This window comes from Panonychus citri, unplaced genomic scaffold (genome assembly GCF_014898815.1).
Source record: "Panonychus citri isolate SS breed McGregor unplaced genomic scaffold, ASM1489881v1 Contig00138, whole genome shotgun sequence".
Taxonomy (NCBI): domain Eukaryota; kingdom Metazoa; phylum Arthropoda; class Arachnida; order Trombidiformes; family Tetranychidae; genus Panonychus; species Panonychus citri.
In genome coordinates this window covers 4,169,492-4,180,563 of record NW_026515543.1, presented here as the reverse complement: position 1 = coordinate 4,180,563, position 11,072 = coordinate 4,169,492, and the positions used below count along the sequence as shown (strand labels likewise).

Here is an 11,072-nt window from a genome sequence, read left to right as displayed (position 1 = left end):
TGCTTAAATTAATTCTCTTGCTTGTTTTAAAATTTTGCAGTTAATTAGTTCATTTTTCTGATTTTATCTGAATCGTAGTTCATACAATTGACCTTGAACTCGAAATTTGACCTTAACCTTGGATCTTTGCAATGAATAAAAAAAATGTCGATTTGTCAACAACCTTGAAGGTTAAGGTTCTTGTTTATTTTTATCCTTCACTTGAGCTTATTGTTAATTTCTGTTTATTTACTGCAAGTTAATCAATTGATTGGTGTTTCTCCTCTTCTTTTAATTACCTCAAAACTAACATTCATCATCTCTATTATCACCATCATCTAATTCATGTGATTAAAATCATCTAATTCTATTCTACATTTTAATTTATCTCTTTTTCTGTAACAAGTGAATGTCTCTCATTGTCATTGTTTACCTTTTTCTAGTTTGTTGTTAAGATGATGTTTCACTTTCAACTGATTATCCTGGTTAATTATTTGTTCCACTGATTACAGTTCACTTAATTCAATGAATTTCTCCAATTACACCAATCATCCTATTTAATTCGCTGAGTAAAACTGTTAATTGTTACCAACCTCATTCTCTCCTTCAAACCAAATGGTCTCAATGTCCAATACATAAGCAAACATATTCTATTAATTAATCGCAATCATCAGTGTTTTTATTTGTTCTTTGATGATTTATTGTTATCGAATTTTATTCTTCAATCATCATCGATTCTCAAACCATATTGGCTTTTCAATTATCTCTCATCATTCATCAATCGTTATTTATTTACTCATCTCGTTATTGTGTTTACTCTTGCGGTCGAAATGTTTTCAGATCGACAAACGCCTTTGATTAAAATTGGTCATTACATTTTGGGCGAAACTCTTGGGGTTGGAACCTTTGGAAAAGTGAAGAGTAGGTGCTAGTTGATTAAATTGTCGACATTAATTAAGGTTAAATTGTTTCCTTTTCTTTAGCTGCGAAACATCAGTTGACTGGACACAAAGTCGCTGTTAAAATATTGAATCGAGAGAAGATCAAAAATCTTGATGTCGTTGGTAAAATAAGGAGAGAAATTCAGAATCTCAAATTGTTCCGTCATCCGCATATAATTAAACTGTGAGTTTCTAATTGTCACGAGAAATTAATTATTTGCTTTTTGAGATGAAATTTATTCTCTTGGTTAATTGGAGGTTTTTGCCAAGAATTATTTGCTTTTAATTAATTGGCTTGTTTTAATTTTTTTGATTGACAGTTACCAAGTGATTAGTACTCCTTCTGATATTTTCATGGTGATGGAATATGTTTCTGGTGGTGAATTATTTGAATATATTGTTAAACATGGGAAATTGAAGGAATCGGAAGCAAGAAGATTTTTCCAACAAATTATCTCCGGTGTTGATTATTGTCATCGTCATATGGTCGTTCATCGAGATTTAAAGCCCGAGAATTTGTTGCTCGATTCAAACCAATGTGTTAAAATCGCCGATTTCGGCCTTTCTAACATGATGATGGACGGAGAATTCCTAAGAACCTCTTGTGGGTCACCTAATTACGCAGCTCCGGAAGTGATTTCGGGCAAATTATATGCTGGACCCGAAGTGGACATTTGGAGTGCAGGGGTCATTCTATATGCTCTTCTTTGCGGAACTTTACCATTCGATGATGAACATGTTCCATCACTTTTCCGAAAAATTAAAAGTAAATATTACGATCAATTCAAGGAAAAAAATTAATTAATTTTGTTCTTTTAAATTTGTTATATGAATTTTCAGCTGGTATATTCCCGATTCCCGATTATTTGAACAAAACGACAGTTGATTTATTGGTTCATATGTTACAAGTCGATCCAATTAAAAGAGCAACAATGGAAGATATCAAGTAATTATAATCAATTTATTCAATTTAATTTAGTAATTGTGAAACAAAAGCCCAATCTTGAAGTGAAAATTTCCAATCAATGAATCACATAAATTGTGAATCTGCAAAAATCTTAATTACGATTTGAAATTTATCCAGAAAGTTAGAAAGTGGTTGATTATTGTTAACATAATTGTAAGTTGTTATTGATTTAAGTTCATCTTTTAGTGAAATTAACTGTTTCAATGACAATTGAGCTAATGTTGTTTGATAATTGTTCACCTCAGTTGATGACGAGTTAATTATTGATTGTAAATCATTGATATATTTATCAATTGATTGTAGTGTTTTCATCTTAATCCAATCAGAGTTTTTAGTTTTCAACAATTTGATTAAAGATTCTGGTGTTTCAACAGATAATTGTGGATACCTTGAGAATTGTAATTCATAGTTGAATAAGTTAATAATCGTCTCATATTGTTTGATTAAATATCGCAATTCTTTAATCACTGAAACATCAGGTTTCACCCTTAAATCTTGAGTTGAAGGATTAAATGATTTACCAATTAAATCGTGAAGCAAAGCCAATGATTGAAGTGTAATATTACAGAAAGCACTTTGATCCAAATTAATATTACCTTCTTGCCGAATCTCAACAATTGATTTAATCCGTTGATTAATTGAATCTTTAAACAACGGGACAATCAAGGATGGATCATATTGAGTTGTTAATTGAGACAGAAAATCAGTTTCCCTTGAAGCTTGACAATCAATTGAGCAGCAATTTATCACTAGAAAAAGAAATGAGTTAATCATAACAATTGAATATCAATCGAATCACATTTGGAATTAAAGTTTATCAACAATCAACTTACTAATTAATAAAGACACTGTGAGGATAAATCCTTTCATTTTGATCGCAATTCAATAACAATTAGTGAAACTTTTTTCTTCAACAATCAAAACTCTTCAAATGATCACAGTTTAATACCAATTGATTTTCAATTCTGATCAAATTTAACTTATCACAAACTATTGATAAAAATAATTATCAATCGTTTTTAATTATCATTGTGTTCACATCCCCAATAATTTACTTGATAATCATAATTATTTCACTTCTCTGAACATTATTAACAATTAAAAACAAGTCCTTGTTTGATTGTGATGCAACAATTCAGCTTGATAATAACAACGATAAAAATTGAAATGAAAACAATTAATTGGATGTAACAAAAACGATACAATTGAATATGAAGTAATCAATGCTCACAAATTCAATACGATGAGCTGATTAGATTGTTGATTAGTTTAATTTCGTTAATTTCATTTCATTGACATGAAAACAACTTAATCATTTCACTTTACCATCTCAATATTTTAGCAACTTCATGGGCATATGACATGATTTAAAGAGGAGCAATTGTAATTAGAATAGTTTACAAAGGATGAAATAGATTCTAGATCTCTTTATCTCGTTGGATGATTTACTAATTGTTTCTTGGTGTTTATAATCAACTAATTAATATTTTAATCTTTGTTTTACTTTAGAAATCATGATTGGTTCAAAAAAGATTTACCTGGTTATTTGTTTCCAATTCCAAGTGAATCAGATGCATCGATTATTGATATAACTGCAATCAAAGAAGTCTGTGAGGTAAGTAACAATTAACAAGAATAAATTGTAAACTATTAATAATTAATCCATCAATAACCTGATTTGCTTTGACTGATTTTCTAGAAATTTGGTGTTTCTGATAAAGAAGTTCATAGTTCCCTTTTAAGTGGTGATCCTCATGATCAATTGGCAATTGCTTATAATTTAATAATTGATAACAAGAGAATCGAAGACGAAACATCAAAATTGGACATTAAAGACTTTTATGTGGCCTCATCACCTCCTCCGCCCTCATACTATGATAGTCCTTCTCGATTCGGTATAAATGTCCTCAATCGTACGCGGCTCTTTAGTGGCTCAAGTCTAAGTTCCAGTGTAGAAAAATCATCGAAAGGAACACCGATGAAAAAAGCGAAATGGCATTTAGGTAACTAATCAGTTGATCGACATTCTATTAAACTAATTATCTTCTATCCCTTAATTACTTACTTTAGGTATTCGATCCCAAAGTAAACCAAATGACATCATGAATGAAGTTTTCAAAGCAATGAAAACTCTTGATATGGTTAGTATATCAATCAATAGATGGATTAATTGTTTGATTATTTATATCCAATTGTTATTGTATCTTAAATTTATTTGTATCTTAGGAATGGAAAATTGTAAACCCATTCAATGTTCGTGCTCGAAGGAAAAGTTCACAATCAGGTCGCTTCATCAAAATGGCCTTACAACTTTACCAAGTCGATCATAAGAGTTTCCTTCTTGATTTTAAATCGTTACCAAGTGTTGAAGATACAGAGAGCAAAGAAAACACTGAGGATTCAATTGAAGGAGAAACGGGCACCGGTGGAGAATCAGTTAACGAAGACAAAGGAGAAGGTGCCGATGGTGACAATTTAAACACAACAATTACTCCAACCCTGACAATTAACAATTCGATAAACGATCCATACTCGTCTAAATCTCACCTACATCATGTTATGGATTTTTTTGAAATGTGTGCTTCACTAATTACCCAATTAGCTCGTTGAAATAATCTTCGTTGATTAGTTAATAGTTTAGTTTGTTAAAAAGATTAGTGTTGATATTTAAATTTTCAATTGAATCGCAAATGAAAAAGTTTAATTTGGTTCTACTGTAAATTCACTTTAACTAAGACAGAAAAGTCTACGAACTCATCAAATTAATTATATTCTTAACTTATTGAAAACAGAAAGTACACTAACAATACACCAATTAAGTAACAATATCTAATAATTAACTAATTATTTCTGCTGATTGAATTTACATCAAGTTGGAAATTGTCACAATCGTTGCCAATAAGATTGCAATCAGATCACAAACTATTAATGTAAATACACTGTTATTGATGAAATTAAATTTAAATTCATTGGATGTTGTTACCAAATTTGTACAGAGAATTAATAATAAATGAATAAAAGAGTTAAATTGTAATTAATTCTTCTAATTAACAAAACCAAGACAAGAAAAAGATGATTATGAAAACAAAGAGATTCGAGCAAGAAAACAAATTAAAAATACAAACATTTCGAGTAATCAAATCTCCACAATTTGGACAATTAACAATTTAAAATGAACAAAGTCAAGGTTAACTCGAAGAATTGATCAAATTAAATTAATTGTGACAATTTAATAAACAACAAACATTTAGAGTTGATTAAATTTCCTCCAAGGATAAGAAACAAGAAGAGGAAACAAAAATGAAAGAAAATTAATCAACCAGATGAGAAATTATTTCTTTTAAATTGATTAATCTTTTCCCCAATTAACGATTAACGATGAAAAAGAGAATTAAATTTAATCACAATTCTAATTAACTGCATCACATAAAAATCATCAAAATAATAATCAACAAAGAGACAGAGAAAGAGAAAGAGAGAGAACATGTTTTCTTTTTTTCTCTCTCAATCATGTGATTATTTTTCTCTCTCTTGTTATTATTTTTCATTTTCTCTGATGTTTTTGTTTACATTTAATGGAAGTTTCTTTTTGCTCAATTAATATTATTTTCCTCAATTTCCTTTGCTAATCAACTTGTTTAATCATCGATTATCCTTTAAATGGATTAATTAAAATGTAGAGATTTACATTTGTTTCTAGTGATTAGAAAATTAAACCAACAATTATCGTGATTGGACAATAAGATTTTTGGTGTTTTTCCTCTTCTCTTTTTTCATTTTTCTCTTTGTTTCTATTTGATTTTCTTTTTATCTATTGTATATTATTATTGTTGATCATCAATCACCTTGAAAATGTCTTCATCATCCGATCGATCAATTCAAAATCAGCAGCCATTAATTAAAATTGGTCATTACATTTTAGGTGAAACTCTTGGTGTTGGTACTTTTGGTAAAGTTAAAAGTGAGTTGATTCCATCAATCACCTAATCAATTGTTGGAGATATTTAATTGTTTCTGTTTTCTATCTCATCCTTTGTGTTTCTATTTAGCTGCCACTCATCAATTAACTGGACACAAAGTCGCTGTTAAGATATTGAATCGAGAGAAGATCAAAAATCTTGATGTTGTTGGTAAAATACGGAGAGAGATACAGAATCTCAAATTGTTTCATCATCCTCATATTATCAAACTGTAATTGATTATCGTTAATTAATCACCTATACAACCTCTTTACCTTTTCATCGAGTTGATGTGAATTGATGAATTATGGGTTTCATTTAATAATCGGTTTTTAAGGCGAAACAATTAGTAGAGAGCTTGCAATCAACATCTTTGAACGATTGGTAGTAATTTCTGATATTGAAGTGACCCAATTAATTTTGATTAAACAGAGGAGTCCCTGATTAATGAAGTGATAAGAATTAGTGTGTTATGATAATCAATTTAACTCTTTTGGGATCGATTCACATTAATTATTCAAGATGAAGCTCCAAGTATGACTTACATTGATTATTTCTATTTGCTATAGTTACCAAGTGATTAGTACTCCTTCTGATATTTTCATGGTGATGGAATATGTTTCTGGTGGTGAATTATTTGAATATATTGTTAAACATGGGAAATTGAAGGAATCGGAAGCAAGAAGATTTTTCCAACAAATTATCTCCGGTGTTGATTATTGTCATCGTCATATGGTCGTTCATCGAGATTTAAAGCCCGAGAATTTGTTGCTCGATTCAAACCAATGTGTTAAAATCGCCGATTTCGGCCTTTCTAACATGATGATGGACGGAGAATTCCTAAGAACCTCTTGTGGGTCACCTAATTACGCAGCTCCGGAAGTGATTTCGGGCAAATTATATGCTGGACCCGAAGTGGACATTTGGAGTGCAGGGGTCATTCTATATGCTCTTCTTTGCGGAACTTTACCATTCGATGATGAACATGTTCCATCACTTTTCCGAAAAATTAAAAGTAAATATTATCATCAATTCAGGGAAGAAATTAATTAATTTTGGTCTTTTAAATTTGTTATATGAATTTTCAGCTGGTATATTCCCGATTCCCGATTATTTGAACAAAACGACAGTTGATTTATTGGTTCATATGTTACAAGTCGATCCAATTAAAAGAGCAACAATGGAAGATATCAAGTAATTATATTCAATTTATTTAACTTTGCAATAAACTGATTAATATTTTTAATATTTGACTTACTTTAGAAATCATGATTGGTTCAAAAAAGATTTACCTGGTTATTTGTTTCCAATTCCAAGTGAATCAGATGCATCGATTATTGATATAACTGCAGTTAAAGATGTTTGTGAGGTAAGTAACAATTATCGGGAATAAATTGTAAACTAATTAATCCATCAATCACCTGATTTGATTTGAATGATTTTCTAGAAATTTGGTGTTTCTGATAAAGAAGTTCATAGTTCCCTTTTAAGTGGTGATCCTCATGATCAATTGGCAATTGCTTATAATTTAATAATCGATAATAAGAGAATCGAAGACGAAACATCAAAATTGGACATTAAAGACTTTTATGTGGCCTCATCACCTCCTCCGCCCTCATACTACGATAGTCCTTCTCGATATGGAATGAATGTCGGTGGTCGTCCAAGATTATATAGTGGCTCGAATGTGACCAATATCCCCGAAAAGCCAATAAAAGGAACACCGATGAAAAAAGCGAAATGGCATTTAGGTAACTAATCAGTTGATCGACATTCTATTAAACTAATTATCTTCTATCCCTTAATTACTTACTTTAGGTATTCGATCCCAAAGTAAACCAAATGACATCATGAATGAAGTTTTCAAAGCAATGAAAACTCTTGATATGGTTAGTATATCAATCAATAGATGGATTAATTGTTTGATTATTTATATCCAATTCTTATTTTATCTTAAATTTATTTGTATCTTAGGAATGGAAAATTGTAAACCCATTCAATGTTCGTGCTCGAAGGAAAAGTTCACAATCAGGTCGCTTCATCAAAATGGCCTTACAACTTTACCAAGTCGATCATAAGAGTTATCTTCTCGATTTTAAATCATTACCGAGTTTCGAAGACACTGAACGTAAAGAGACTGATGAGACAATTGGAAGCGATTTAGCTGTTTGTGGGAAAACAATAGCGGAAGAGAAAAGTGAACAATTGGGTGGAAACAGCTCGACAATCACACCAGCCCATTCAATCGGCAGCGTATCGAATGATCCTTATTTCACTCAACCTCATTTACATCATGTTATGGACTTTTTTGAAATGTGTGCTTCACTTATCACTCAACTTGCTCGTTAGAGCAAATTTAACCCTTTTCTTAGTCGTCGACTAGTTAATTATTATCTAGTTTATATAAATTCACACAGTGTTTAATTATCAATTGAAACAATCAAACAAATTAACCTTTTTTTTCTTTCCATTTTTACCGATTCAATTTTTCGATACCGCTGTACATCAATCTTTCAAATGGAATGTACAGTTCGGTGAAACCGATAGATTTGTATTTTTGTTGACTTGACATCGTCCGAGAATGAAAATTATCAAAACTTTCGAACTTTTTTCACAAGCAAAATAATAAAACTAATCCAGTTCATTTAACTAATTCAACGCTGCCTTCAAATTCATTATCTTATATTTCTTAGGATACTTAAGGTTGTGAAAATCAATAGAAAACGAAAACGAAAAAAATTGAAAATTTATCTCATTTGAATTTCTCAAAAAAAGCGGCAAATTCCCTCGCCAGGTGTCGCCTTTTTATCTCCTCGGTAACAATCCGGAAACGGAAAATCAAATGGTTGAGACTTGAATGATTTCAAAATAAAAGTGTTTTTTTACATTTGGTTGTTTCTAAATTAAATTTAGTTTACCAATTAATTAATTGTTAATTTAATTTGTTAATTGTAGGTTTGTAACAAAGTAAACATGGTAAGTTGAATTCGTGTGGCTCTTTGGCTTGGAATATGTTTTTTTCATTGTTTTCTCTTTGATGTTGTTTATCATTTTCTTTGAATCTTATTCTTCATCACTTTTTTTTGTTCTCTTTTAATTTAGACCAAAGGTACCTCATCTTTTGGTAAACGAAGAAATAAGACCCATACATTGTGTAGACGATGCGGTCGATCTTCATATCACATTCAGAAATGTAAATGTGCATCATGTGGTTATCCAGACAGAAGGATACGTAAATGTAAGTTACAATGTGATTCTTTGTTAATTTAACACCGGTTTAAACTATTATAGTTATTTAACTAAATTTTCTTACCTTTTTTTGCCATCTTGCACAGTTAACTGGTCTGTAAAAGCTATTAGGAGGAAGACCACTGGAACTGGACGTTGCCGACACTTGCGAAGAGTTCATAGACGTTTCCGTAATGGTTTCCGAAGTGCTCCTATCAAAGCTCCCCAACAGCAACAACAGCAACAACAAGCTTCATCAGCTAAATAATCTTGCTTCAACTAATAGATCGTGGTAATCAATAAAAAAAGATAATTTAAAAAACATCAACTTTTCAAGACTTTTAATGGTTTATCGGTTATTGTTTAATATAATATTGGGATGGTACAAAAGGCATTTTTGTTACTTCAAACTCATAATGTTTATTTCTGATTAAACATTTAACAGTTGAGCCGATTTTACCTTTACCAGTTTTTATGTAGCCCATTGAAAGATTAGCGTTCAAAGAAGGAGATGGACAACCACTTGTCACTTTACCAATTTCTTGACCAGTTTCAGCCTCTATGATCGATGCCCCTTGTCTTGCCGCTGGACCTTTAGTAACACTTTTCAAACCTACTCTCCGTTTTGTCGGTTTATCTTTTAACTGTTTCATGATTATCTCAGCTCCAGGGAAATCTTTCCTCTCTCTTCGTGATTTACTAATTGTCCAAACTAAACCAGCTTCTACTGGGGTAGTTTCCTCGTCAATATCATTACCATACAAGCAAAGACCAGCTTCAAGTCTAAGAGTATCTCGAGCTCCAAGACCTTAAACAATTAATCAAAAAGAAAAAGAAAATCAAATCTATTGAAACAATTGAATGATCACTTTGTCAATGATTCTAATTATTAGATAGCAATTAGATGAGAATAATCTCATCAAAACAACATTGAACATATACAATGTGATTAACTCATCACAATCAGTTATGATTATCAAACTCAAGTGATTAGAAACGGAGATAGAATAACCAATTGATCAGAAAATAAGATTAACTGTAGAGTTTTTCAGCTAATTGATCCAAGAAACAATTCGTTAGAAAAGCAAATGATTAACTAACCTGCTAATTTGATTGTCCCATCAGATGAGTCGATCAATGATTCAACAACTAACTGAACTGAATCATTGGGAATACTCAACTCGAATCCATCTTCACCAGTGTAACCACATCGAGTGATCCGACAATCGGCAACTCCGGCAATCGATCCGATGGTTGAGTACATGAAGTAAAGGCTATTAAGATCACAATCAACATGAGACTGTAAGCAATTAGCAGCTTCTGGTCCTTGAAGAGCAATCAATGAATATTGATCATTAATAAATTCAATTGTAACATCTTTCCCTTGACCCCTGAGGCGATCACAATGATTCCTCATTAGACTTTTATCTTTCTCCATACAACCAGCATTGGAAACAATGTAAACATAAGAAGACGATGTGTTGGTAACAATTAAATCATCGATTATCCCACCAGAACAATTAGTAAACAACGAAAGAGAACCTTGATTAGGAGCTAAAGAGAAAACATCAGTGACAGTTAAATCATTCGCGAATTGGAATCTGTCCTTCCCATGGATTCGAGTCTGAAGCATATGAGACACATCGAAGAGCGAAGCTTTCGATCGAGTGTGAAGATGCGAATCTTTGGTCGTCAGGTCAGAATAAAGAACTGGCATCGAGTAGCCAGCGAACGGAACCATTTTACCTCCATTGTTGACATGGAATTTGTTAAGTTGAGTCACTTTTAAATCGACACTTGATTCAGTTGAATGATTAACAAGTTGTACTTTATTTGGATTAAGTTTCGCTTGTAAAGTGAAGAGACGACGGATTAAAATTGTTTCATTGACAATATTTAACTTGGAGGATAAATTGTTGAACATAATTGATTTTCCTTTGATGTGCGTTATGATTACGATAACAAAGAGAATTAAAATAAATTAACTTTTGACTGAAA

General features: G+C 31.3%; 5 protein-coding genes across 5 annotated transcripts; 3 read left to right on the top strand and 2 right to left on the bottom strand.

The window, feature by feature from the left end:
• Nucleotides 1–3: 3 nt before the first annotated feature.
• On the top strand, nt 4–4,921 carry LOC128393582 (5'-AMP-activated protein kinase catalytic subunit alpha-2-like). Its single transcript, XM_053353770.1, has 8 exons — nt 4–900; nt 963–1,104; nt 1,241–1,686; nt 1,761–1,866; nt 3,397–3,502; nt 3,587–3,890; nt 3,958–4,028; nt 4,114–4,921. The coding sequence occupies exons 1-8, from the start codon at nt 810–812 to the stop codon at nt 4,495–4,497; spliced, it is 1,650 nt and encodes a 549-aa protein (XP_053209745.1). The 5' UTR covers nt 4–809; the 3' UTR covers nt 4,498–4,921.
• LOC128393584 (uncharacterized) lies at nt 1,863–2,874 on the bottom strand. Its single transcript, XM_053353775.1, has 2 exons — nt 2,721–2,874; nt 1,863–2,636 (listed from the first exon to the last, which is right to left on the bottom strand). The coding sequence occupies exons 1-2, from the start codon at nt 2,755–2,757 to the stop codon at nt 1,951–1,953; spliced, it is 723 nt and encodes a 240-aa protein (XP_053209750.1). The 5' UTR covers nt 2,758–2,874; the 3' UTR covers nt 1,863–1,950.
• Nucleotides 4,922–5,443: 522 nt separating the features above from the next.
• LOC128393568 (5'-AMP-activated protein kinase catalytic subunit alpha-2-like) lies at nt 5,444–8,499 on the top strand. Its single transcript, XM_053353752.1, has 8 exons — nt 5,444–5,848; nt 5,937–6,078; nt 6,416–6,861; nt 6,935–7,040; nt 7,110–7,215; nt 7,294–7,597; nt 7,665–7,735; nt 7,821–8,499. The coding sequence occupies exons 1-8, from the start codon at nt 5,740–5,742 to the stop codon at nt 8,193–8,195; spliced, it is 1,659 nt and encodes a 552-aa protein (XP_053209727.1). The 5' UTR covers nt 5,444–5,739; the 3' UTR covers nt 8,196–8,499.
• A 171-nt stretch (nt 8,500–8,670) lies between these two features.
• On the top strand, nt 8,671–9,402 carry LOC128393581 (60S ribosomal protein L37-like). Its single transcript, XM_053353769.1, has 3 exons — nt 8,671–8,822; nt 8,949–9,084; nt 9,182–9,402. The coding sequence occupies exons 1-3, from the start codon at nt 8,820–8,822 to the stop codon at nt 9,340–9,342; spliced, it is 300 nt and encodes a 99-aa protein (XP_053209744.1). The 5' UTR covers nt 8,671–8,819; the 3' UTR covers nt 9,343–9,402.
• Nucleotides 9,399–11,005, bottom strand: LOC128393574 (aminomethyltransferase, mitochondrial-like). Its single transcript, XM_053353759.1, has 2 exons — nt 10,176–11,005; nt 9,399–9,882 (listed from the first exon to the last, which is right to left on the bottom strand). Exons 1-2 carry the CDS (start codon nt 10,996–10,998, stop codon nt 9,431–9,433), a joined length of 1,275 nt encoding a protein of 424 aa, XP_053209734.1. The 5' UTR covers nt 10,999–11,005; the 3' UTR covers nt 9,399–9,430.
• Between the last annotated feature and the right edge of the window lie 67 nt (nt 11,006–11,072).

What these genes read in the sequence shown, in the direction of transcription:
- LOC128393574 (XM_053353759.1), bottom strand. Translation starts at nt 10,998, where the DNA reads ATGTTCAACAATTTATCCTCCAAGTTAAATATTGTCAATGAAACAATT. An exon ending in TGGGACAATCAAATTAGCAG is followed by an intron (nt 9,883 to 10,175) that starts GTTAGTTAATCA and finishes TAATTGTTTAAG; the next exon opens with GTCTTGGAGCTCGAGATACT.
- LOC128393582 (XM_053353770.1), top strand. Translation starts at nt 810, where the DNA reads ATGTTTTCAGATCGACAAACGCCTTTGATTAAAATTGGTCATTACATT. An exon ending in CAATCAAAGAAGTCTGTGAG is followed by an intron (nt 3,503 to 3,586) that starts GTAAGTAACAAT and finishes CTGATTTTCTAG; the next exon opens with AAATTTGGTGTTTCTGATAA. An exon ending in CAATGAAAACTCTTGATATG is followed by an intron (nt 4,029 to 4,113) that starts GTTAGTATATCA and finishes TTTGTATCTTAG; the next exon opens with GAATGGAAAATTGTAAACCC.
- LOC128393584 (XM_053353775.1), bottom strand. Translation starts at nt 2,757, where the DNA reads ATGAAAGGATTTATCCTCACAGTGTCTTTATTAATTA. An exon ending in CACAGTGTCTTTATTAATTA is followed by an intron (nt 2,637 to 2,720) that starts GTAAGTTGATTG and finishes TTCTTTTTCTAG; the next exon opens with TGATAAATTGCTGCTCAATT.
- LOC128393581 (XM_053353769.1), top strand. An exon ending in AGACAGAAGGATACGTAAAT is followed by an intron (nt 9,085 to 9,181) that starts GTAAGTTACAAT and finishes CATCTTGCACAG; the next exon opens with TTAACTGGTCTGTAAAAGCT.
- LOC128393568 (XM_053353752.1), top strand. Translation starts at nt 5,740, where the DNA reads ATGTCTTCATCATCCGATCGATCAATTCAAAATCAGCAGCCATTAATT. An exon ending in CAGTTAAAGATGTTTGTGAG is followed by an intron (nt 7,216 to 7,293) that starts GTAAGTAACAAT and finishes ATGATTTTCTAG; the next exon opens with AAATTTGGTGTTTCTGATAA. An exon ending in AAAAGCGAAATGGCATTTAG is followed by an intron (nt 7,598 to 7,664) that starts GTAACTAATCAG and finishes TACTTACTTTAG; the next exon opens with GTATTCGATCCCAAAGTAAA.